Source organism: Neoarius graeffei, chromosome 6 (genome assembly GCF_027579695.1).
Source record: "Neoarius graeffei isolate fNeoGra1 chromosome 6, fNeoGra1.pri, whole genome shotgun sequence".
In the NCBI taxonomy this organism is placed as follows: Eukaryota; Metazoa; Chordata; class Actinopteri; order Siluriformes; family Ariidae; genus Neoarius; species Neoarius graeffei.
The window spans coordinates 106,753,883-106,781,757 of NC_083574.1; the positions used below are offsets into that span (position 1 = coordinate 106,753,883).

Below are 27,875 nucleotides of genomic sequence, written 5' to 3' on the forward strand. Positions count from 1 at the left end.
CTACGGGCGAAAGGCGGGGTTCACCCTGGACAAGCATGTCATGTTATTCAGTATCTTATTATTTATTCACTCATCTGCTGGAAGATCTTTATCCTGGTTAGGGTGATGGTGGATCTGGAGTTTATCCTGGGAATGCTGGACACAAAGCAGGAATACACCCTGGATGGGATAGCAGTCTGTTACCTACTCATTCACACCTCACGGAAATGTAGTATCACCAGTCCATTAACTGACATGACTTTGAACGTAAACTGGAACCTGGAGGAAACCCACATGGACCTGGTGAGAACATTCCCACAGACATTAACCACAGCTTCAGGGAACCCTGGAGCCATACAAAGGCAACACTACACACTGCTTCACCGTGACATCCGTCTGGGTTTTGTGTATTAAATTTAACAGCAGCTAGAAAATGTGACGTCGTGTCACTATGTAGAGCTCAGAATCCCACATCATGCATTTTTCAGATTTAGAGTACAGAATTTAACTTTGAATAAAAGGTTGCAGTAAAACTGTTGAATGTGTGTCAAGTGGAAGAGTACAGTCTTGGCTCACACATCCAACAGTCATGTCGATAAACACGAACAAACACATCGCTCCAGAGTCAAGATTTCTGTCCTGAAATATCTGAGCCATGATGTCACAGTGATGGTAATAATAAAGAACACTGCAGAGGATCTGTGTGTAGTGTGTATACACACACACACACACACACACACAGGCCCATGGGAGCGTCGCAGTGCCTGGTTCCGACTCGTGCGTGTATTGTCAGTGTGTTTTTCACTGTCTGAGATCAGATCCAGATGTGTGTGTGTGTGTGTGTGTGTGTGTGTGTGTGCGTGTGATTCACGTTTTAATGTGATGAGGCTACAGCACTCATCTTTTACTACAAGAACACTGACAGCCAGACAAAGAGCGAGAGAGAGGGAGAGAGAGAGGGAGAGAGAGAGAGAGATACGTTGTAGAATTGTGTATATGGAGTGGGAGTGATGGGTAAGTGTGTGTGTGTGTGTGTGTTTACCTGACAGTCTTGCCCTGCTCTCTCAGCATCTTCACCATGTCAGCGATGGGATACTGAGCCTTTGCTGCACACAGACCCCACCCTGAAACACACACACACACACACAGTCACTACTCCTGCTGAAAGTATTGTGTGTGGGGGGATGACTCTGTTTGATTGGATTCAGACTGCGGGATCTTCTGAAGCTTTAAATCCAAACACGGTCAAAGTCTGCATGTCTCTCTCTCTCTCTGTCTCTCTCTCTCTCTCTCACAGACACACACACACACACACACACACACAAATCAAACAACAATACTTGACAATATTAATTAAACACACTATTTGACTATATATAGTTATGTCTCTCTCTGTGTTTGTGTGTGTGGTGGGGGATTTATAGAGTATAAAATGGGGTATTGTGGGGTATAAAGTATAAAATGAGGGAATACTGCCCTCTAGTGTTTAACATATGTATTACAGGGTTCTCTTCCTGTCCAGTATCATCAGTTACTTTGAAATATGAGTGTCATCTTCAATTATTCACTCAAAATTAGTGACAAATATTTATACTTATTAAATGATTGTGTGTGTGTGTGTGTGTGTGTGTGTGTGTGTGTGTGTGTGTGTGTGTGTGTATCAGACCAGGTGTGATGATGATGGTGTTGGCCTCTCTGATCATCTCCACTGCCTGATCCAGGTTCACCTCAGTGTGTGTGCCAACGATCTCCATTGGCTTTCCTCCAGCCGTGGATGTGGTTCCGTATCCACCAAGGATCACGTTAGGAAGAGAACGATTCATCGCCTGTCTCACACACACACACGATTGGTCCGAAGGTGTTGATTAGTGCATAAGAAACATCCAGAATGTGGTGTGTGAATATAACACTCTGTGTGTGTGTGTGTGTGTGTGTGTGTGTGTGTGTGTGTGTGTGTGTGTGAGTATAGTGCATAGTGTGTGGTTTGAGTTTTCACATACGCACCACACACATGATATAAGAGAGGATGGCCCCGGATGAGCCAATCAGAGCTCCCACGATGGTCATGAGGTTATTATCAAGCAGGAAGCCTTCAGCACACAGAGCCCAGCCCGAGTAACTGTTCAACACCGTGATCACGACAGGCATGTCGGCTCCGCCTATCGCTGCCGTCAAGGTCACACCCTACACATAGTATGCAAATACACTCAATAAAATACTTGTTGAATATTTTGTGATAACAGACTGTAACCTGTGATAATTATTGACTGGTGATGTGTGATTAGTATCAGATAAACCAATAAACTGAGGTGGTGTTATATTGAGATGGTGTAATATTGAGGTGGTGTTATATTGAGGTGGTGTTATATTGAGGTGGTGTTATATTTGGGTGGTGTGCTATTCAGGTGGTGTGATATTCAGATGGTGTAATACATGGGTGGCGTAATACATGGGTGATGTTATGTTGAGGTGGTGTGATATTCGGGTGGTGTAATATTGAGGTGGTGTTATGTTCAGGTGGTGTTATAATTGGGTGGTGTTATATTGAGGTGGTGTAATATTGAGTTGGTGTTATATTTGGGTGGTGTTATATTCAGGTGGTGTAATATTGAGCAGTGGCTAGACCTAGCTTGGAGCCAGTCTAGAATGGAGAGGTAAGGTGCCTCCTTCCCTCCATTATTCTGGGTGGACAGCCTGGGCAGGTGTTAACACACCCGTTGCCTCCCTCGGCCAGGGATACGGCCTCGCTATGCTATATGTAAATAGCCCTACTACCTTGTGGGTGGCTAGGGATAGCCAAAGGCTAAGGGAATGAACCCTGACAGAAATTCAGAGTGAAGTCCCGTAGGCAGCTTGGTGGTAATCCAGTCACTGGCAACTCCTGCAGTCAAACTGGTCCTGGACGTACTGGCTATGCCTTTCCTTTGGACTCTACCAGCAAGACCAAGAGTGGGATTCTGGGACATGGGCAAACCAGTTTCTCCATATACACTGCCCAGGCTAGCACATTTTTGGAAAGGTAACTTCAGCATGTTGTACAGCTTTGCCTGGCACGGAAACAAACCAGGGAGTGACAGTAACCGGTTCAAAGTCATGGCTTGATTGGCGTGGAGTCTGACACCAGGGGTCACTCCCAACAGTGGGAGGGGCTTTTTAGCCCCATTGGACATCTACCACCTGCTTAAAGCTGGGCAGCCCCCAGTCAATAAGATGTTGTCCCACCACAGTCCACCTGTCCCATTGAAGTGAGCGAGACTCATCTCATCTCATTATCTCTAGCCACTTTATCCTGTTCTATAGGGTCACAGGCAAGCTGGAGCCTATCCCAGCTGACTACGGGCAAAAGGCGGGGTACACCCTGGACAAGTTGCCAGGTCATCACAGGGCTGAGCGAGACTCAAGTTTGGAAAACAGACTGACAAGTGGACTGCGACTCTTTCACCTAAGAATCCTAGACTCACAAAAAGAATGCTAGCTCTCACTCTTGGGAGCTGGAATGTCCGAGCGATGCTTTCCAGTCTGACCAAGGATATACACGACATTGATGGACTTCGCAAGACAGCTGTCATCAGCAGAGAACTGGAAAGACTTCATGTCGACATCGCTGTGTGGCAGTATTAAGCCGATCCGAACCTGCGTGTATCACCCACAAATGGACGGTTTAGTTGAACGGTTCAATCGCACCCTCAAAAATATAATTAAAAAATTAGTAAGTGAGGACGCACGTAATTGGGATCAGTGGATTGAACCCTTGTTTGTGAAGATTCTCAATCATCCAGGTCATAGTAAACTGTGGGTGGTAGAAATGGGCAACTGGACTTGCTTGAAGATTCTTGAAAACGTTTCACCTCTCGTCCAAAAGGCTTCCTCAGTTCTGTCTGACTAATAGGGAGTATCAGATATTTATCCTCTCCTGAATCAGAATCAGAATTCTGATGACCAGCTCATCTAAGGTGTCATTGAGGCATCATGTTGGTGTGGGTCACTGGAGGCTGGGTGTGAAAGGCGAGTCATTAGGGTGATCAAAGGATTGTCCGTTAGGGTGATCAATGGCAATCTGACTCTCTCTGTCCTCCTGTGAGTCACTGAAAACAGCTGGGTCCTGGCGTACACCCAGCCGTCTGGGAAGAGTGTCCAATACCGCCTTGTAGATGGTTGACAAATGATGTCTTAGACCCCCACCTCTGTTCAGTGATGGCTGTTCCAGGTTAACAAAAATGGCTTCTTAACTCCTCGCTCATACCAATGATCCTCTCTGGCTAAAATGTGTACATTACAATCCTGAAATGAGTGTCCTTTGTTGTTAAGATGAATGTAGACAGCTGAGTCCTGGCCTGAGGAGCTGGCTCTCCTGTGTTGGGCCAAGCGCCTGTATAGCGGTTGTTTGGTCTCACCAATATATGAATCCGTGCAATTCTCACTGCACTGAATTGCATACACTACATTGTCCTGTTTGTGTCTGGGTATTCTGTCCTTAGGGTGGACCAGTTTCTGCTTCAAGGTGTTACTGGGTCTGAAATGTACCGGAATGTTGTGTTTTGTAGAAGATCCTCCTGAGTTTCTCAGATAGACCAGAAATGTAGGGAATGACAATGTTCTTGCGTTTGTTCCTGTTATCATCCTTGTCAGTTATGTTCCTTTTTATGCTCTTTAGGAAAGCCCAGTTGGGATAACCGCAATTCTGAAGTGCTTTCTTGATGTGATTCTGCTCCTTCTCTTTTCCCTCTAATGTTGTAGGAATGTTCTGGGCCCTGTGTTGCAAGGTCCTAATGACCCCCAATTTATGTTCCAGTGGGTGGTGAGAGTCGAAAAGTAGGTACTGGTCTGTGTGGGGGGGTTTCCGGTAGACCTCGATACTAAGGCTTCTGTCTTGTCTAATGTGTACATCACAATCCAAGAAGGCTAGATTATTCCCACTGACATCCTCCCGAGTGAAGTTGATGTTGCTATCCACTGCATTGATGTGTTTCGAGAAAGCTTCCACCTCCTGGATTTTGATTTTAACCCAGGTATCATCCACGTATCTAAACCAATGGCTGGGAGCAACTCCTGCAAAAGTGGTCAAAGCTATATGTTCCACTTCCTCCATGTATAAATTGGCCACAATAGGGGACACTGGTGATCCCATGGCGCATCCATGCTTCTGTCTGTAGAAACTTTCATTAAACTGGAAATAAGTGGTAGTCAGGCAGAGATCAAGCAGGGCGCAAATCTGGTCCGTGGTGAGTTTCGTTCTATCCAGTAAGGAGCTATCCTGAAGGAGTCGTTTTCTTACAGATTCGACTGCTTCTGTGGTGGGAATGCAGGTGAACAGAGAAGTGACATCGTAGGAAACCATGGTTTCATCTGAATCTAGTTTGAGGTCTGCAACTTTAGAAGCAAAATCTTGGGAATTTTTGACATGATATGGTGTATTCCCAACCAGCGGAGCCAAGATGGTGGCTAGGTGTTTAGCAATGTTATATGTGACTGAGTTTATACTGCTGATAATAGGTCTGAGAGGAGCTCCTTCTTTGTGAATCTTGGGGAGTCCGTATATGAGAGGCACGGCTTCCCCAGGGTACAATCTGTAGTAAAGAGATCGGTTGATGGCTTGGTCCTTTTCTAGTTGTTGCAAACAGCTAACAACTTTCCTTTTGTAACCACTTGTGGGGTCCCTCCTCAATGTTTCATAAGTGGTTGTATCACTGAGGAGACTGGTCATCCTGGAGTGGTAGTCCGCTGTATTTAGCACTACTGTGCATCTCCCTTTGTCAGCAGGAAGGATGGTGATGTTCTGGTCTCTTTGAAGCACTGTAAGAGCCCTCCTTTCTTGGCTGGTGAGGTTGGAGGGGGGTGCTTTCGCACTGGATAGAGCAGCTGATATCTTCAGTCTAAGTTGTTCTGACTCCGTGTTGGTCAGGTTGTTGTTCCTGATGGCTGTCTCTGTGGCTGTGATGAGTTCTACTACCGGTATCTGCTCAGGTGAAACTGCAAAGTTAAGACCCTTGGATAAGACATCTCTCTCTGGTTGGGTGAGTACCCTGTCGGATAAGTTCTTCACCCATTTCTCTTCTATGTCGGGTGGTGTAGTCTGGTCAGATTTCTTCCTCCAAGACAGCCCTTCTGTCTTGTCGGAGGAGGTGGTTTTAGACAGCAATTTTTGAAATGTGCGCATCTGTCGTTCCTTACCTTTGGTGTGTTGTGAAAGCTGTGCCTTCTCAGTGAGATCAGAGACTCGTTCCAAAACTTCACTGGGAAGAAGGGCTGTCAACTCCTCAAACCTCAGTTTAGTCTTGTTCTGGAGAGCATCGATGGTGAAATGTACTTGTCTCACTCTCTCATTGAGAAGCTGCTTCTGGGCTTTCTGCAGGATTATCTCAGCTCTGTGTCCTTTAACCATTGAAAATAGGCGTAGGCTAGTGAGGATAATGTTGGATTGTCAGCATCTCAGGTTAAAACGCAGGTGGTTTCTGTAGTCTGCCAGTTTTCTGGAACACTTCTCATACTCCCGCACCAGTCGAAGGGTTCTCATCCCAAAATGCGTGGAAACATGTCTGTGAAGATTCTCAATCATCCAGGTCATAGTAAACTGTGGGTGGTAGAAATGGGCAACTGGACTTGCTTGAAGATTCTTGAAAACGTTTCACCTCTCGTCCAAAAGGCTTCCTCAGTTCTGTCTGACTAATAGTGAGTATCAGATATTTATCCTCTCCTGGATCAGAATCAGAATCAGAATTCTGATGACCAGCTCATCTAAGGTGTCATTGAGGCATCATGTTGGTGTGGGTCACTGGAGGCTGAGTGTGAAAGGCGAGTCATTAGGGTGATCAAAGGATTGTCCATTAGGGTGATCAATGGCAATCTGACTCTCTCTGTCCTCCTGTGAGTCACTGAAAACAGCTGGGTCCTGGCGTACACCCAGCCGTCTGGGAAGAGTGTCCAATACCGCCTTGTAGATGGTTGACAAATGATGTCTTAGACCCCCACCTCTGTTCAGTGATGGCTGTTCCAGGTTGACAAAAATGGCTTCTTTAACTCCTCGCTCATACCAACGATCCTCTCTGGCTTAAATGCGTACATTACAATCCTGAAATGAGTGTCCTTTGTTGTTAAGATGAATGTAGACAGCCGAGTCCTGGCCTGAGGAGCTGGCTCTCCTGTGTTGGGCCAAGTGCCTGTATACACCCAGACAGCTGGGTGTACGCCAGGACCCAGCTGTTTTCAGTGACTCACAGGAGGACAGAGAGAGTCAGATTGCCATTGATCACCCTAATGGACAATCCTTTGATCACCCTAATGACTCGCCTTTCACACCCAGCCTCCAGTGACCCACACCAACATGATGCCTCAATGACACCTTAGATGAGCTGGTCATCAGAATTCTGATTCTGATTCTGATCCAGGAGAGGATAAATATCTGATACTCACTATTAGTCAGACAGAACTGAGGAAGCCTTTTGGACGAGAGGTGAAATGTTTTCAAGAATCTTCAAGCAAGTCCAGTTGCCCATTTCTACCACCCACATTGAACCCTTGTTGTTTTCAGTGCGAGAGGTCCCACAAGCCTCCACGGGGTTCTCCCCGTTCGAATTATTATATGGGCGTAAGCTGCACGACATTCTAGATGTGCTGCGAGAAAATTGGGAGGAGGGACCTTCACCAGCAAGTAAAAACAAAATTCAATATGTTATTGACCTGCGTGCAAAACTCCACACACTCACACACCTAACCCAGGAGAATTTGCGGCAGGCCCAAGAACGGCTAACCCACCTGTACGACAAGGGTACGTGCCTTAGGGAGTTCACACCGGGAGACAAAGTACTCGTACTGTTGCCCACATCGAGCTCCAAATTGATCGCCAAGTGGCAAGGACCCTTTGAGGTCACACGGCGAGTCAGGGATGTCGACTACGAGGTGAGGTGAACGGACAGGGGTGGGGCGCTACAGATTTACCACGTCAATCTGCTCAAACTCTGGAATGAGGAGGTCCCCGTGGCGTTGGTGTCGGTGGTTCCGGAGTAGGCGGAGCTGGGGCCGGAGGTTCAAAAGGGATCATTGGTATCGCGTACCTCTCTGGTCCCCTGTGGAGACCACCTCTCCCTGACCCAACTCGCGGAGGTCGCCCAGTTGCAGACCGAGTTTTCAGATGTGTTCTCGCCCCTGCCCAGCCGCACCGACCTCACAGAGCACCACATTGAGACGCCCCTGGGGGTGGTAGTGCGCAGCCACCCTTACAGGCTACCCGAACACAAAAAAATGGTTCGGGAAGAACTCAAGGCCATGCTCGAAATGGGCATCGTCGAGGAGTCCCACAGTGACTGGAGCAGCCCGGTGGTCTTGGTACCCAAGGCTGACGGGTCGGTCCGGTTCTGTGTAGACTATAGAAAAGTCAACGCAGTGTATAAATTCAACGCGTACCCAATGCCTCGGATTGATGAATTGCTTGATCAACTAGGCACGGCTTGCTTTTACTCGACACTGGATTTAACAAAGGGTTATTGGCAGATCCCCTTGACTCCATTATCCCGAGAAAAAATGGCCTTTTCCACACCGTTCGGCATACACCAGTTTGTCACACTTCCTTTTGGACTGTTTGGGGTGCCCACTATGTTTCAGCAGCTGATGAATAGGGTCCTCTGCCCCCACGCCACCTATGCGGCCGCATACCTCGATGACATCATTATTTATAGTAATGACTGACAGCGGCACTTACAACACCTGAGGGCCATCCTTAGGTCACTGAGCCGAGCGGGTCTCACAGCCAACCCAAAGAAGTGTGCGATTGGGTGGGTGGAAGTATGGTATCTGGGCTTCCACTTGGGCAATGGGCAGGTGCGTCCCCAAATTAACAAGACAGCAGCAATTGCAGTCTGCCTGAGGCCCAAGGCCAAAAAGGGGGTGAGACAGTTCCTGGGGCTGGCTGACTGGCTACTATCGTAGGTTTATAACTAATTATTCGGACGTCACCAGCCCGCTGACTGATCTCACTAAAAAGGGGGCACCAGATCCTGTCCAGTGGGCGGAGCAATGCCAGCGGGCTTTCTCTGAGGTAAAGGCTGCACTGTGCGGGGGGCCACTGTTACACTCCCCTGACTTTTCTTTCCCTTTTATGTTACAAATGGATGCATCGGACAGGGGGCTGGGGGCCATTTTGTCCCAGGAGGTGGAGGGGGATGACCGTCCAGTGCTGTACATCAGCAGAAAGTTGTCAGTACGTGAGGGGCGCTACAGCACGATCGAAAAAGAGTGCCTCGCGATCAAGTGGGCAGTCCTCGCCCTCCACTACTACCTGCTGGGGCACCCTTTCACCCTCTGTTAGGACCATGCGCCCCTCCAGTGGCTCCACCGCATGAAGGATGCCAATGCGCGGATCACCCATTGGTATCTGGCACTCCAACCCTTTAACTTCAAGGTGATCCACAGGCCAGGGGTGCAGATGGTGGTGGCGGACTTCCTCTCCCGTCAAGGGGGGGGGGGAGTCGGCTGCAGGCCGGATGGCTGCCCAGCCTGAGTCGGGCGGTGGGGGTATGTGGCAGTGGGGGCATGGTCAAGGGCCGGTCTGTGAACCGGAGGGCGGAGTCAGGGAAGGTAAGTGGCAGAATCACTACACCTGATGTCAATTAACCTGTGTTTGTGTGTCTTCCCAGTGACCGCGCCCTACATAAAGAGAGAGAGAGGAAGTGAGCTCTCTCCTAAACCAGACGACTTGTGTGTGTGTGTGTGTGTGTGTATGACTGGGAGAGTAATTTGTGTCTGAAAAGAACAAATAAACTAAGTTATGGAACTTTATTCTGGCCTGCCATCTTTCTGTGCTCCTCCCCCTCCTACGAACTGCCACAGTGGCACTGAAACCCGGGATGGAGCACAGGAAAAGAACAGCCCCATGGAGTCCTCCCCCTTTGCAGACCTGGTCCACGCCCTCGCCATGGCCCAGCAGAGCCAGCACCAGGTGCTAGTCACCCTCCGGAAGGAGCAAGAGCACTGGTTCGAGGCCCTGGTATTGGTGCAGCAGGAAGATCGACAGGCGTTCCGGCACCTCCTCGCGTCGGTGGGGTCCACCATCTCCACCGCCGCGGGCCCTTCTTCCCTCACCCTAACTAAGATGGGCCCACAGTTACGACCCCGAGGCCTTCCTCACGCTCTTCGAGCAGGCAGCAGAGGCCTCGGGATGGCCGGTGGAACAGCGAGTGGCGTGCATCCTCCCCCTGCTAACGGGAGAGGCACAGCTGGCTGCACTACAGCTCCCCACCGACCACTGGCTGGCCTACGCAGACCTTCGCCGGGCCGTCCTCCAGCGGGTGGGGCGCACCCCCGAACAATAGCGACAGCGCTTCCGCACTCTGCGTCTGGAGGAAGTTGGCCGGCCGTTCGTGTTTGGCCAGCAGCTCCAGGATGCCTGCTGGTGGTGGTTGAGGGCCGACAACTGCGACGCTGAGGGAATCATCGATCAGGTGGTACTGGAGCAGTTCATCGCCCGCCTACCAGAGGGGACCGTGGAGTGGGTCCAATGCCACTGCCCAGCATCACTGGATCAGGCCATCGAGCTGGCGGAGGACCATTTGGCGGCTGTTCCGACGGCAGGACAGTGGACATCCTCTTCTTCCCTCTCCTCTCTCTCCCCCTCTCCTCCTGTGTCTCATCCTCGCCCCATTCCCCCACCATGGAGATGGGGGCCGGCCCCACCCCAGCTGGCCTGTCGCACCCGTGGTGCCCTCCCGTTTTTCCCTTCTGTGTCTGTCTCTTCCCCCCCTCAGGTGAGTGAGCCCCAGAGCGCCGGTGCAGGGAGGAAGCCCGGGCCGGTTTGCTGGTGCTGCGGGGAGCCAGGCCACCTCCAACAGCAGTGCTCGGCAATGGAAGTGGGTGCGGTGGTTCGGATCCCCGACGCGCCAGGAGCCGCCCTCAATCGGGCTGGAGCGTATCGCATACCGGTGAGTATCCAAGGGGATACATATCAGGTGTTGGTGGACTCTGGCTGTAATTAGACCTCAGTTCACCAAAGCCTGGTGCAAGATGAGGCATTGGGAGGAGCACAGGGGGTGAAAGTGTTGTGTGTACACGGGGATGTTCACAGCTACCCTTTAGTGTCAGTCCACATTCTTTTCCGAGGGGAAAAATTTAGAGTAAAGGTGGCAGTTAATCCTCGCCTCACCCACTCAATAATTTTGGGGACTGATTGGCCGGGATTCGGGGAGTTAATGAGCCATTTAGTGAAGAGTGGGTCCTGCCGTAGTTCAGCAGGGGGAGGTCCCGGTGTCGCATTGGTGGGAGCAGCTGTCACAGAGCCATCTACATCATCTCCACGTCAGAGTGAGGGGCAGCAGGCTTCTCCTCCCTCTCTTGGGGAATCCCTCGCGGATTTCCCATTAGAGCAGTCGCGAGATGAGACTCTGTGGCATGCGTTTGACCAAGTGAGAGTAATCGATGGTCAAACGCTCCAGCCAAACGCCACCCCGTCCTTCTCCTATTTTTATATTATGAAGGATAGATTAGACCGAGTGACGCAGGACACTCAGACTAAAGAGCAAGTCACGCAGCTTTTGATTCCAAAGAGCCGCCAGGAATTGGTATTCCAGGTGGCTCACTTTAATCCCATGGCTGGACACTTAGGACAGGATAAGACACTAGCCCGAATAATGGCCCGGTTCTATTGGCCAGGGATTCGCGGCAATGTCCGTAGGTGGTGTACGGTGTGCCATGAATGCCAATTAGTAAATCCAGCGGCCATTCCAAAAGCGCCTTTGCACCCTCTCCCATTAATCAAGACCCCGTTTGAAAGAATTGGGATGGATCTCGTCGGGCCATTAGATCGGTCAACACGAGGGTACCGCTTAATTTTAGTTCTGGTGGACTATGCAACGCGATACCCGGAAGCAGTGCCTCTTTGCAATATCTCAGCACGCAGTATTGTGGAAGTGCTCTTCCGCGTCATCTCCCGAGTTGGAATCCCGAAAGAGATTCTGACTGATCAAGGCACGACGTTTATGTCACATACACTGAATGAACTGTATGGGTTATTAGGAATTAAGCCGATCCGCACCAGCGTTTATCACCCACAAACGGATGCTTTAGCTGAACGGTTCAATCGCACCCTCAAAAATGTAATTAAAAAATTCGTAAGCGAGGACGTTCGTAATTGGGATAAATGGCTCGAACCCTTGTTATTTGTAATGTGAGAGGTCCCACAAGCCTCCATGGGGTTCTCCCCATTCAAATTGTTATATGGGCGTAAGCCCCGTGGCATTCTAGATGTGCTGTGAGAAAATTGGGAGGAGGGACCTTCACCAGCAAGTAAAAATGAAATTCAATATGTTATTGACCTGCACGCAAAACTCCACACACTCGCACACCTAACCCAGGAGAATTTGCGGCAGGCCCAAGAACGGCAAACCCGCCTGTACGACAGGGGTATGTGCCTTAGGGAGTTCGCACCGGGAGATAAAGTACTCGTACTGTTGCCCACATCGAGCTCCAAATTGATCGCCAAGTGGCAAGGACCCTTTGAGGTCACACGGCGAGTCGGGGACATCGACTACAAGGTAAGGTAAAGGGACAGGGGTGGGCTGCTACGGATTTACCACCTCAATCTGCTCAAACTCTGGAACAAGGAGGTCCCCGTAGCGTTGGTGTCAGTGGTTCTGGAGAAGGTGAAGCTGGGGCCAGAGGTTCAAAAGGGAGCATTGGCATCGCATACCTCTCCAGTCCCCTGTGGAGACCACCTCTCCCTGATCCAACTCGTGGAGGTTGCCCAGTTGCAGATCAAGTTTTCGGACATGTTCTCACGCCTGCCCGGCCGCACCGACCTCATAGAGCACCACACTGAGATGCCCCCGGGGGTGGTAGTGCGCAGCCACCCTTACAGGCTACCCGAACACAAGAAAAAAGCGGTTCGGGAAGAACTCGAGGCCATGCTCGAAATGGGCATCGTTGAGGAGTCCCACAGTGACTGGAGCAGCCCGGTGGTCTTGGTACCCAAGGCCAATGGGTCGGTCCGGTTCTGTGTAGACTATAGAAAACTCAATGCGGTGTCTAAATTCGACGCGTACCCAATGCCTCGTATTGATGAATTGCTCGATCAACTAGGCACGGCTTGCTTTTACTCGACACTGGATTTAACAAAGGGTTATTGGCAGATCCCCTTGACTCCATTATCCCGAGAAAAAATGGCCTTTTCCACACTGTTTGGCTTACACCAGTTTGTCACACTTCCTTTTGGGCTGTTTGGGGTGCCCGCTATGTTCCAGCGGCTGATGGATAGGGTCCTCTGCCCCCACGCCACCTATGCGGCCACGTACCTCGATGATATCATTATCTATAGTAATGACTGGCCGCGGCACCTGCAACACCTGAGGGCCATCCTTAGGTTGCTGAGGCGAGTGGGTCTCACAGCCAACCCAAGAAGTGTGCGATTGGGCGGGTGGAAGTACGGTATCTGGGCTTCCACTTGGGCAACGGGCAGGTGCGTCCCCAAATTAACAAGACAGCAGCAATTGCGGCCTGCCTGAGGCCCAAGACCAAAAAGGGGGTGAGACAGTTCCTGGGGCTGGCTGGCTGGCTACTATCGTAGGTTTATACCTAATTATTCGGACGTCACCAGCCTGCTGACTGATCTCACTAAAAAGGGGGCACCAGATCCGGTCCAGTGGACGGAGCAATGCCAGCGGGCTTTCTCTGAGGTGAAGGCTGCACTGTGTGGGGGGGCCACTGTTACACTCCTCTGACTTTTCTCTCCCCTTTATGTTACAGACAGATGCGTCGGACAGGGGGCTGGGGGCTGTTTTGTCCCAGGAGGTGGAGGGGGAGGACCATCCAGTGCTGTACATCAGCAGGAAGCTGTCGGTACGTGAGGGGCGCTACAGCACCATCGAAAAAGAGTGCCTCGCAATCAAGTGAGCGGTCCTTGCCCTCTGCTACTACCTGCTGGGATGCCCTTTCACCCTCTGTTCGGACCACATGACCCTCCAGTGGCTCCACCGCATGAAGGATGCCAATGCACGGATCACCTGTTGGTATCTGGCACTCCAACCCTTTAACTTCAGGGTGATCCACAGGCCGGGGGTGCAGATGGTCATGGCGGACTTCCTCTCCCGTCAAGGGGGGGGGAGTCAGCTGCAGGCCGGATGGCCACCCAGCCTGAGTCGGGCAGTGGGGGTATGTGGCAGTGGGGGCATGGTCAAGCGTCGGTCTGTGACTGGAGGGCAGAGTCAGGGAAGGTAAGTGGCAGAATCACTGCACCTGAGGTCCATTAATGTGTGTTTGTGTGTCTTCCCCAGTGACCGCACACTATTTAAAGAGAGAGCGAGAGCAGAGGGAGAGCTCTTTTCCCAACCAGACGACTTGTGTGTGTGCGTGTGTGTGTGGCTGGGAGAGTTATATTGCTACTGAAAAGTGCAAAATAAAAGAGTTTTTTTAACTTAATTCTGGCCTGCCATCCTTCTGTGCTCCTCCCACTCATACAAACTGCCACAATGGCATTCTGGCTGAGGTATTTAAATGCAGCGGGAGCAGGCTGCTCAATGCTCTCCATCAGTTGCTCTGCAGGTGCTGGGAGGAAGGAGCGATCCACCAAGAGTTGAAAGATTCCATCATCACAACCCTGTACCAGAACAAGGGTGACTGCAGTAACCATGATAACTCCTGCAGCATCTTATTACTATGCATTGCTGGAAAGCTGTTCACTCGAGTTGCTTTTCATCGCCTCCAAAAGCTTGCAGAGAGGGCCTATCCAGAATCTCAATGTGGCTTCCGTTCCATGTGCTCTACAGTAGATATGATCTTCTCACTGAGACAACTCCAGGAGAAGTGCCAGGAACAACAGCTCCTCTTTATTGCATTCATTGATCTGACTAAGGCATTTGACTTAGTCAGTAGAGATGGTCTCTTTAAGATCCTGCCCTTAATTGGCTGCCCTCTGAAACTCCTGAGTTTTGTCAAGTCCTTTCATGGTGGAATGCAGGGCACTATACAATTCAACAGGCGCAGGTCAGATGCATTTAACATCATGAGCAGCATGAAACAAGGCTGCATGCTAGCACCGACACTCTTTGGCATTTTCTTCTCTGTCCTTCTTAAACACACTTTTGGGTCAGTTGATGAAGGCGTTCTGCTGCAAACTAGATCAGACGGGAAGCTCTTCAACCCAACACATCTCAGGACAAGAAGCACATTCTCTCATATCACTACATCAAGGTTGGCCAAGTTCAACTGCACGTCATGCTTTATGCCGATGATGCTGCCCTTGTTGCTCACAGTGAGAAAGAACTTCAGAATTTTCTCAACCACTTCTCCAAGGCATGTGATGACTTCAGCCTTACCATCAGTCTGAAGAAGACAAAAATCATGTGCCAAGGAGTCAAAGCTTCTCCAGTTGTGACCATCAAAGATTACACACTGGAAGTTGTCTCACAGTTTACCTACTTTGTCTCCACCATCTCAGACAATGTCTCTCTCAATGCTGAGCTTGGTAAAAGAATTGGAAAGGCTGCAATCAGCATGGCCAAGCTCTCTCCTCACATGTGGGAGAATAAGAAGCTTACAGTGATGCTTGAAAGTTTGTGAACCCTTTAGAATTTTCTGTATTTCTGCATAAATATGACCTAAAATATCATCAGATTTTCACATAAGTCCTAAAAGTAGATAAAGAGAACCCAGTTAAACAAATGAGACAAAAATATTATACTTGGTCATTTATTTATTGAGGAAAATGATCCAATATTACATATCTGTGAGTGGCAAAAGTATGTGAACCTCTAGGATTAGCAGTTAATTTGAAGGTGAAATTAGAGTCGGGTGTTTTCAATCAATGGGATGACAATCAGGTGTGAGTGGGCACCCTGTTTTATTTAAAGAACAGGGATCTATCAAAGTCTGATCTACACAACACATGTTTGTGGAAGTGTATCATGGCATGAAAAAAGGAGATTTCTGAGGGCCTCAGAAAAAGTGTTGTTGATGCTCATCAGGCTGGAAAAGATTACAAAACCATCTCTAAAGAGTTTGGACTCCACCAATCCACAGTCAAACAGATTGTGTACAAATGGAGGAAATTCAAGACATTGTTACCCTCCCCAGGAGTGGTCGACCAACAAAGATCACTCCAAGAGCAAGGCGTTTAATAGTCGATAAGGTCACAAAGGACCCCAGGGTAACTTCTAAGCAACTGAAGGCCTTTCTCACATTGGCTAATGTTTATGTTCATGAGTCTACCATCAGGAGAACCCTGAACAACAATGGTGTGCATGGCAGGGTTGCAAGGAGAAAGCCACTGCTCTCCAAAAAGAACATTGCTGCTCATCTGCAGTTTGCTAAAGATCACGTGGACAAGCCAGAGGCTATTGGAAAAGTGTTTTGTGGACAGATGAGACCAAAATAGAAGTTTTTTGTTTAAATGAGAAGCATTATGTTTGGAGAAAGGAAAACACTGCATTCCAGCATAAGAACCTTATCCCATCTGAGAAGCATGGTGGTGGTAGTATCATGGTTTGGGCCTGTTTTGCTGCATCTGGGCCAGGACAGCTTGCCGTCATTGATGGGACAATGAATTCTGAATTATACCAGTGAATTCTAAAGGAAAATGTCAGGACATCTGTCCATGAACTGAATCTCAAGAGAAGGTGGGTCATGCAGCAAGACAATATATTCATATTTGTATAGTGAAGGCTACATCAGGGGGCAGAGCCTTTTCTTACAAAGCCCCACAGATATGGAACAGCCTTCCAAGTAGTGTTCGGGAATCAGACACAGTCTCAGTGTTTAAGTCTAGGCTGAAAACATATCTGTTTAGTCAAGCCTTTCGTTAAAGGTGCTTATGTGGTAAAGGTGTAGATCTGGAGGGTCCTCAGACATAGAGTGTTTTGGTAAACTGGGATGGATGGATGCTGCCAGTCCCCCACTTGCTTGCTCACTCGAGTTTGTTGACGGTGTAGTGGCTGCTGCTTTATGTCCCGGGGCTCCCTCATGCCTGTGTTACTATCTGGCTCTCTCATTTTAGTTATGCTGTCATAGTTAGTTTTTCTGGAGTCCCTGCTTGTACTCAGGCAAAATGTATACTGTACCTACTTATTCAGGTGACATTGGGCATATCTAACAACTTGTGTTTTCTCTCTCTTCTCACCCCCAATCTGTCCCTCTGAGTTTCATGTCAATCCTGGGATTGAGGTGCTGACCTCTTCTGCTCCTTGGACCTGCCTGATCCATCCTGATGTCCTATGTCTGGTTGGAGTCTCATCACATCGCTCCTGTGGAGGACGGCCCCATATGGACAGTTGAAAGTCATACTTGGAAGACACTCTGGACACCTACAATAATGCTTTTGTGGCTGAGGACTACAGTTGGCTTGCTAACTTTGGGGCTGCGGTTGTCATGAACAGTTTTGCACTCAAGTTTCCATTAATGAAGCATTATCAACGAAACTGACTTCATGTTAAAACTGCTAATGTTATAGTCATGTTGTCTGCTGTTGTCCAGGTGAGGATTGGTTCCCTTTTGGGTCTGGTTCCTCTTGAGGTTTCTTCCTCGTGTCATCTGGGGGAGTTTTTCCTTGCCACGTCGCCATGGGCTTGCTCATTGGGGATAGATTAGGGATAAAATTAGCTCATGTCTTGGGTCATTCAGATTCTGTAAAGCCGCTTTGGGACAATGTCTATTGTTAAAAGTGCTATGCAAACAAACTTGACTTGACAACGACCCTAAGCACACAAGTTGTTCTACCAAAGAATGGTTAAAGAAGAATAAAGTTAATGTTTTGGAATGGCCAAGTCAAAATCCTGACCTTAATCCAATCAAAATGTTGTGGAAGGACCTGAAGCGAGCAGTTCATGTGAGGAAACCCACCAACATCCCAGAGTTGAAGCTGTTCTGTATGGAGGAGTGGGCTAAAATTCCTCCAAGCTGGTGTACAGGACTGATCAACAGTTACCGGAAACGTTGAGTTGCAGTTATTGCTGCACAAGGGGGTCACACCAGATACTGAAAGCAAAGGTTCACATACTTTTGCCACTCATAAATATGTAATATTGGATCATTTTCCTCAATAAATAAATTACCAAGTATAATATTTTTGTCTCATTTGTTTAACTGGGTTCTCTTTATCTACTTTTAGGACTTGTGTGAAAATCTGATGATGTTTTAGGTCATATTTATGCAGAAATATAGAAAATTCTAAAGGGTTCACAAACTTTCAAGCACCACTGTACCACTATCACCAAAGTCTCTGTCTATCACACTTGCATCATGAATACCCTGCTATACGGCAGCGAGTCCTGGGCCACCTATGCTTGTCAGGAGAAATACTTGCACTCCTTCCACATGAGGTGTTTATGCTGCATTCTGTCCATCTCATGGACAGACAAGGTCCCCAACAGTGCAGTATTTGATAGAGCAGGCATCCCCTCAATATATACCCTCCTCAGACAACATAGGATGAGATGGCTGGGCCATGTTCGGCGAATGGAGGCTGGTCGCATCCCCAAGGATCTCCTGTATGGAGAGTTGGAACTCAGGTCAAGGGCTGTCGGAAGACCAAAGCTACACTTTCGAGATGTCTGCAAAAGAGACATGCTTGTGATCAGTCTTCCAGTGGATGACTAAGAACATCTTGCGGCAGAACATAGTATCTGGAAGGCCACTTGCAGTGAAGCACTTGAAGTAGGACAGAAAAGGCTCAATGATGAGGCCGATGTAAAAAGAGCCAGGAAAAAGGTCACTGTAGGAGCTCCATCAGCAACAGCCCATATCTGTCCAACTTGCCATCACGTCTACTGATCTAGGATTGGGCCAGTAAGCCATCTAAGGAAATGCTTGAATCGGACCTGAATGTTGTGACCCATGCGCTCGTCATGGACTTTGTCCGATGGCTGCCGACAGGTAGTACTGAGGTGGTGTTATATTCCCTCATCCACATCGTGGGAGGTGGAAACAGTTCGGCTGGCAAACGGGGCTCTGATGAAGCTGTGACGGGCCCAGCAAGCCGGCAGTGGATAAACTTTTGCTCGAAGACAAAAAAGGAGCGGAAGATGGATGGATCTATATGGAAACCAACCAGAGAATGGAAAAGGACAAAGACATGGACCAAGGGCTAGGCTTAAGAAAATCGGAACATGGAACATTTGTGGAGTGAGAGATAAGGAACTGGAGATTGTAGATTTTATGGTACAGTGCAAAATCACAGTTATGGTTATTGTGGACTGCAGAAGGAAGGGCAAATGCTGTAAGGAAATACATTTAAACTACATCCTTATCTGGAGTGGAGTTGACCAGCATCAGAGGGCAGTGCACAGCATAGGGTTTGTCTTACATCCCAACACAGCAAAAAACCTCTCAGAGATAGTATATATTTCAGAACGAATTGTCAAGATCAGGATCAGGGAAGAAAGCAGAACCACCAATTACTTTCAGGTATATGCGCCATGTCATGATTCATACACAGACGAGGAAAACGATTATTTCTTTGAACAATTGTCAGAAAACCTTGGCCAAGTACCAGACAAAGAGGATGTTGTTGTGATGGGTGACTTAAACGGCAGGGTAGGAAAAAGAAGAGACCCCTGGTCAGCATATTTGGGTCCCTACAGCGACCCCAATGCACAGTGCAACTACAACGGGCACCAACTTCTGAGCCTTTGTGCAGAACATAAGCTCTTCATCACAAATACTTTCTTCCAACACCGTCCCAGCCACAGACAAACATGGTATAAGTGGAACGACCTGACAATATCATCACAGATAGACTATATCCTAATGAGAACATCAAAGAGGAATACAGTACATGACACTAGGGCAATTCCAAACGTTAGTCTTGACTCAGACCATTGACCTGTTGTGATGTAGACAGCTGGAAAGGTAAAAGGGCTACAGAAAAGGAGAGTGTTGTTAGAGTCACAGGTCAACCTATGCAAACTCCAAAGGAGAGAGGAAGCCCAAGCAGATACCCAGAGAACAGTTACAGAAAAACTGGAACAGGTGGACACCAGCCAGATGACAGCAGAGGAAGCATGGTGCACCTTCAGAGACACCCTTCTTGATGCCATTAAGAAAACATGTGGGACAAAGAAACCCAGTAAGGGAAAGAGAAAGACCACGATATGGTGGAATGACAATGTGAAGGAGGCAATAAAAGAAAAGAAGAGGCTATACAAGACATGGGTCAAGTCACAGTCAGAGGAGGACTATGTGAAGTATAGACTCACAAGATGAAACAGCAAGAGAGCACTCACTCACTATCTGGTTTAATGTCCGTCATCCACCACCGGTGAGGAGTGAGGGATGCAAAGAACGCCTCCTGGAACACCTACGGTAGGGAGCTAAGTGAGCTGTGCAAAAGGTCACCACAAGAGTTCTTCAGGAGCATCAAAGCTATGAGACTCTGAGAGGATCCATACAACCCCACCTCTGTAATAAACGACCATGATGGAAACCTTCTGTATGAGGAGGCCAAAATCAGACAGAGATGGGAGAACTACTTCAGAGTTCTACTTAACCCCAATGTAGAAAACAACATCAACTCACACTTCAGCCCCAGATACCCAGACCAAACAGAACCAAACATCCTGGAAGAAGAAGTCTGGAAAGCAGTCAGGCAAAGTCCGAAGAACAAGGCTGCAGGAGTTGATGGAATCACCACAAAGGCCATCAGTGCCTGTGGAGACGTTGCCATCAAGTGGCTTACAAACATATTCCAGAAGGCATGGGAGGAGAGATGTGCTCCAGATGACTGGCAGAGAGCAACAGTAGTCCCCATATGGAAGAAGAAAGGGAGTAAGAAAGACTGTGGTACCTATAGAGGTATTTCCCTTCTCAGTCACATGGGGAAGATCTATGCTAAGGTCCTGGAACAGAGTACTAGAGCAATAGTGGATCCACGACTGAGTGAAGCCCAGTTTGGCTTTAGAAAAGGTAGAGGCTGCACAGATGCAGTATTCGCCCTTCGACAACTCTGTGAAAGAGCTTGTGAGTACCAAAAACAACTACATCTGGTCTTCTTAAATCAAGAGAAGGCATTCGATAGAGTGGACAGAAACAAGCTTTGGGGGACATTGGAATGGTATGGTGTGAAAGGACAACTCCTTGACAACATCAGAGCAATTTACAACAACAGTCAAAGTGCAGTGCGGACCACATGTGGACTCACAGACTGGTTTAAAGTGAGGCAGGGCTGTGTGCAGTCACCATTACTTTCATTGTGTATATGGACAAGATCACCAAAGATGCCAACATAGATCCCCAGGGACTGGATGAACTACTGTTTGCTGATGACCAAAGCATTATGAATGAGGACAAAGAGCTGCTGCAAAAACACATGGACAGATTAAACAGCAGTAGTAAGCAGCAGGCAATGAAGATCAGCGTAGAGAAGACGGAGGTCATGTCAGTAGGGCGCACTTCCGAAGAACTAAATATCACCATCAACAGACAGCGGCTCAAGCAAACCACAGAGTTTAAGTACCTTCACGGAAGAAGGGAAGCTTGACAGAGAAATAGAAATTAGAACACAAAAAGCAAACACAGTCAGCCACCAACTAGCACCTCTCCTGAAGCACCTGAACATACCAATGGAAACCAAAGCCAGTCTGATTAATGCTATCTTTGTCCCCACTCTCATCTACCAATGCCAGACATGGACTCTAAACAAGGCCCAGCAGAGAAAATTCACAGTATGCGAGAAGTGATGCCTATGGAAAGCAGCTGGAAAAACCAGAATGGATAAGATCAGGAATGAAGAAATAAGGAAGATGATCGGTGCCACTCCTGTCAGCCAGTATGCAGCACAGCAGCAGCTCAGATGGTTCGGGCACTTGATGAGAACACCACCCAACCAGCCAGCCCTGCGGGCCTATAACACCAGGTACTCTGGCTACAGAGCCAGAGGGAGGCCCTGCTGCAGATGGATAGACAGAGTCAGAGACACTCTCCGGAACCATGGAATGACACTGCAGTGGGCCACGCAGCTAGCAAAGGACTAACATCTCCAACTCCCCACAATGCCTGAGAGGTAGAACTGGATGGATAAAGTAAAGTAAGTTATATTCAGGTGGTGTTACAGTACCTTGCAAAAGTATTCATCCCCCTTGGTGTTTGTCCTGTTTTGTTGCATTACAGCCTGGAATTAAAATGGATTTTTGGGGGGTTAGCACCGTATGATTTACACAACATGCCTACTACTTTAAAGGTGCACATTGTTTTTTTTATTGTGACACAAATAATAATTAAGATGAAAAAAAAACAGAAATCTGGAGTGTGCATAGGTATCCCCCCCCCCCCCAAAAAAAAGTAAAAAAAAATAGAGGCACCTTTTGCTACAATTACAGCTGCAAGTCTCTTGGGGTATGTCTCGGTTAGCTTAGCACATCTAGCCACTGGGATTTTTGCCCATTCCTCAAGGCAAAACTGCTCCAACTCCTTCAAGTTAGATAGGTTGCATTGGTGTACAGCAATCTTCAAGTTATGCCACAAATTCTCAATTGGATTGAGGTCTGGGCTTTGACTAGGCCATTCCAAGACATTTAAATATTTCCCTTTAAACTACTCCAGTGTAGCTTTAGAGTATGTTTAGGGTCATTGTCCTGCTAGACCATGAACCTTCATCCCAGTCTCAAACCTCTGGCCGACTCAAACAGGTTCTCCTCCAGAATTACCCTGTATTTAGTGCCATCCATCTTTCCTTCAGTCCTGACCAGCTTTCCTGTCCCTGCAGATGAAAAACATCCCCACAACATGATGCTACCACCACCATGCTTCACTGTAGGGATGGTGTTCTCAGGGTGTTAGGTTTGCGCCACACATGGCATTTCTCATGATGGCCAAAAAGTTACATTTTTGTCTCATTTGACCAGAGAATCTTCTTCCATGTGTTTGGGGAGTCTGCCACATGCTGTTGCGCAAACTCCAAACATGATTTTTTTTTTAAAGCAATGACTTTTTTTCTGGCCACTCTTCTATAAAGCCCCACTCTTTGGAGCGTATGGCTTAAAGTGGTCCTATGGACAGATACTCCCATCTCCACTGTGGATATTTGCAGCTCCCTCAGCATTATTGTTGAAATTCTAAAGGGTTCACAAATTTTCAAGCACCACTGTATACTTCTCCACAACTTTGTCTCTGACCTGTTTGGAGGCTCCTTAGTTTTCATGTTGCTTGCTTAATAGTGTAGCAGAGTCAGAGTCCTTCCAGAACAGGTTGGATTTTAAAGTGGATTTTAATCAACTAATTATGTGACTTATGAAGTGAATTGGTTGGACCAGCTCTTATTTACAGGTTTCATATGAAAGGGGGGGTGAATACTTATGGACACTCCAGATTTCTGTTTTGTCATCTTAATTATTGTTTGTGTCACAATAAAAAAGTGCACCTTTAAAGTGGTAGGCATGTTGTGTAAATCAAATTATTATTATTTTTTTAATTTATTTAACTTCGCCTATTAAAATATAAGCTGGTGCCCACAACAGCTTCACCGCTTACTGTGGGCCCGAAAAAAAAATAGAATAAAATAAAATACAAAAGTATATTAAACATTCCAAACAATTAATTACAGCAGCTGACTGCAGTTGCCAAACTACAGCTGGTATTGCACTTTAAACAAATAGTTTTCCAAGTACGAGGATTGTCCACATCATAGTTAATCAGTAGGGCAGAGTTTTAATATTCATACAGCAGACTCTTAAACTGATTTAAGGTTTAATTAGGCTGTTTCAGATTAGCAGGAAGGACATTCCATGTTCTGATTGATCTTATGAAGAAGGATCGTTGAAAAGTCAGAGTTCGGCATTTACGAGATCGATAGTTTCTTAATCCAGAGTTCCTTGATCTTATTACTCTAGCAGATACATTAACTGTGGGTAGAACTTTGTCAGACAACTTGACAAGTCCGTTAGTGGCCTTTAAGAAAAAGACCAGGTCCAAAAACTCATGCCAATAAGTAATAGGTAAGAGTTCAGTAGCAACCAACCTGTCCTTATAGCTTTCAGAGCAGATGAAAGGAAGACTGAGGATGAATTTTGTTCCGCGTCTCTGAATGCATTCAATTCTCTGTATCAGGTTGATTGACTGAGGACAGCACACCTGTGTTGCATATCCAATAGCAGGTGATACTATAGTTAAGTAGATGGTCCACCGTATACGATAGCTCTGTAATTGACTTGCGCAGCGTCGTGCAAAGCTGAGTAGTTTATTGGCTTTAGCACAACGGTCTAACACATGTTTGGTCCATGTCAAATTGCAGCTAATCCAGACACCAAGATATTTTTCAGCTGATGTATCTTCTAAGATCTTACTGTCCAGTTGATAAGACGTTTCTACAGGATTGATTTTTCTTGTTAACCATTGACTTTTTTACACTTGTCTGGGTTAAAGAGAAGGCCAGAAGTTGTAGACCAGATTTCACAGCTATTTAGATATTTTTGAAGGGCAGCATTGTCTGAGATGGAGTCTATACATCTGAAGATCACGGTGTCATCAGCAAATGTGGCGCACTTGGAATTGCTTATGATGTCAGGCAAGTCATTTACGTACAGCAAAAACAGGTGCTAACCCCCCAAAAATCCATTTAAATTTCAGCTTGTAATGCAACAAAACAGGACAAACACCAAGGGGAATGAATACTTTTGCAGGGCACTGTATATTGAGGTGGTGTAATATTGAGGTAGTATAACACTGAGATGGTGTAATATTTGGGTGGTGTAATATTCAGGTGGTGTAATATTGAGAGGGTGGAATATTTGAGTGGTATAATATTGAGGTGGTGTAATATTCGGGTGGTGTGCTATTCAGGTGGTGTAATATTCAGGTGGTGTAATATTCAGGTGGTGTAATATTCGGGTGGCTTTAGTCTCACCATGACCCCAGAGAGAGCAGAGACAGTGAGTAGACAGCTGATCCCTGCCATATAACTGTCACTCATCATAAAGGGCACTAACCCCCCTACAGAGGCAGCCATGAGACAAGCATTCAACAGGTGACGACCAGGGAGGAGCAGGGGGGCGGAGTTTAGGAGACCTGTATATGCGCGCACACACACACACACACACACACACACACACACACACGCACACAGGATGTTACAGAGAAGTGAGAAACATTCTCATCTAGGTATTTCATTACCCGATGTAGTGAGCATTTATAGTGAGCAGAGGTCATTTGGAATTCAGCCTCACTGTGTTTTAGTGGCTTTAAAATGTAACTTCACCCCCAGCTCTGATTTTGAATTGATGAAGTGCACACTTTGTCCCCTATGTAGAGCTCTAATATCAGTCTGCGCGCATTGTACTAAAAACATGGAGCAGAAATAGCTATACAGTGTCACTGTTTAGAAATTGTACCTTGCAACTTGCCATAGGCTACAAGGGAGCCAGTGAAGGTCACTCCGCCGATGTAGGTCCCTAGGTAGGCAACACACTTGACCACTGAGGCAGCTGGATGAGTGTCAAGGTGCGGGTGCTCAATCATGAACTCGGCGATGCAGGTGAGAACTGCAGCAAGTCCGACTAGACTGTGGAACCCAGCAACCAACTGAGGAAGGTCTGAGATCTCGATCCGCTTAGCCACGGTGAGACCTGCACACACACACACACACACACATGCACACACACACCCATCATCATTATAAACACCATCCTCAGGACACGTTCCAATCCACACAGACACTATTCACTGTATAAGCCCATAAACACCATCATCAGTGGGCGTGTTCCAATAATATGGCTGTGTGAATGCAGGTGGTGTCAGAGTGAATATTACCCAGAGTTCCTCCGGTTGCCATGGCAAGGGACATCTGTGTGAGGAGTTCAGGTGAGGGTTTGAGTGCGCCAAGTGTAGCTGCAATCCCACCTGACACACCAATCATCCCCAACGTGTTGCCAAGGCGACTAGTACCCTGAGCTGAGAGACCGGCTAATGCACCGATACAGCACAGACCCGCACCCAGATACATCATCTACACACACACACACACACACACACACACACACACACACACACACACTTTGTAAGTCTGACCAGAGGTGTGATGTTTCTTGGTTGTCTGACTGTCCATGTCTTGTGATTGCAATATCTCAAGAAGACCTTGAGGGAATTTCTTCAAATTTGGTAGAAATGTTCACTTGGACACAAAGATGAACTGATAAGAAACATACACATTAACACACTATACACAGGCTTTAAATAAGAAACACACACACTAACAAACAAACACACTAACACACTACACACTGGCTTTAAATAAGATGGTGGCAGTGCCCTGTTCGGCTGCGGCTACATTGGCTTACAATAGAAACAAACTTTTGATAAGAAATAAACCACTCGAACTGATGAGACCAACTGCTTATGTTCAGTGCAGAAATGCTAAACTAATGTACAATCTTCAGGTAATGTTGGAATTACGTACAGCCAGTAGTTTAGGGACTGTAGACACAAACACTTTGCACATGCTACATAGCCTCAGACTGCTAAGTCAATGATTACCAGTAGCCCAGGAAGCAGCGGAGTCTCCTACCAGTACTGGCTGCTCCTGAAGGAGATGGAGGAGGTGCGATAGAAAGCGGAAGCGTGGCAGTTTAGGCGGGCTAACAGCCAAACTAAAGGCTAACCCTTTTCTGATGCCACTTCCATCCATGGGGCGGCACGGTGGTGTAGTGGTTAGCGCTGTCGCCTCACAGCAAGAAGGTCCAGGTTCGAGGAGTTTGCATGTTCTCCCCGTGTCTGCGTGGGTTTCCTCCGGGTGCTCCGGTTTCCCCCACAGTCCAAAGACATGCAGGTTAGGTTAACTGGTGACTCTAAATTGACCGTAGGTGTGAATGTGAGTGTGAATGGTTGTCTGTGTCTATGTGTCAGCCCTGTGATGACCTGGTGACTTGTCCAGGGTGTACCCCGCCTTTCGCCCATAGTCAGCTGGGATAGGCTCCAGCTTTCCTGCGACCCTGTAGAAGGATAAAGCAGCTAGAGATAATGAGATGAGATGAGACTTCCATTCATTCTGCTTGCAAACATCCACTCCTTAGAGAATAAATTGGACTATCAGAGGTTGGATTTAATAATGAAATGGGAGATGAGGGACTGCTGCGCTATAATTCTAACAGAGACATGGCTAAACTCATCTGTTCCGGATGTCGCTGTTAACATGGAGGGGCTAACAACATTCCGATGGGACAGGAGCTGCACTCTCAGTGGTAATTCTGGGGGGGCATCTACACAAATAACTGGTGTAATAATGCAACAGTGGTCTCAAGTCATTGTTCTCTGGGCACTGAGTTTTTGACTATTAAATGCAGACCATTTTATCTACCCAGGGAATTTACAACTTTTATCATCACAGCTGTGTACACTCCCCCCAGTGCAAACACCACAGAGGCCCTAAATTTACTTTACCACTCCATCAGTGATCTGCAAACCACAAATCTAGAGGGTGTTTTCATTGTAGCAGGGGATTTTAACCAGGCCAACATGAAGACAGTCCTCCCTCATTTCCATCAATATGTGGATTTTGCAACTAGAAGCACGAGCACACTGGACCTAGCCTACCCAAACATTCAAGAAGCATTTAAGGCAGCCCCCCCCCACCCCCATCTCGGCTCCTTGGACCATCTTTCTGTGATGCTGATCCCCGCATACAGGCCCATGCTCACCAGGAAAAAAAAACACCAGGAAGCAGGTGAGGGTCTGGCCCGAGGGTGCTATGTCAGCATTACAGGACTATTTTGAATGCATGGATTGGGACATGTTTAGGGAGGTGGCGACTGAAAATCAACACATCAGTGTGGAGGAGTATGCTGAATCTGTGTCTGTAAACATTTGGAAAAGCAAAAAAGAAGGAAAGAAAGCACAACTTTTATTCATCACACACTTGTGAAATTTCCTCTCTGCATTTAACCCATCTGAAGCAGTGAACACACACATGCACACACACGTGAGCAATGAGCACACACACATAC

General features: G+C 47.5%; 1 protein-coding gene across 1 annotated transcript in view; it reads right to left on the minus strand.

Moving 5' to 3' along the window:
- The window catches only part of LOC132888231 (NAD(P) transhydrogenase, mitochondrial-like), an 85,230-nt gene that overhangs the window by 36,610 nt on the left and 20,745 nt on the right, over window positions 1-27,875 (minus strand). Inside the window, exons 13-18 of the mRNA XM_060924308.1 lie at window positions 25,687-25,882; window positions 25,269-25,502; window positions 24,785-24,945; window positions 1,984-2,163; window positions 1,646-1,805; window positions 1,022-1,103 (exon numbers count right to left, since the gene is read on the minus strand). Coding sequence (XP_060780291.1) covers window positions 1,022-1,103; window positions 1,646-1,805; window positions 1,984-2,163; window positions 24,785-24,945; window positions 25,269-25,502; window positions 25,687-25,882 — 1,013 coding nt within the window. The remainder of the gene's footprint in view (window positions 1-1,021; window positions 1,104-1,645; window positions 1,806-1,983; window positions 2,164-24,784; window positions 24,946-25,268; window positions 25,503-25,686; window positions 25,883-27,875) is intronic.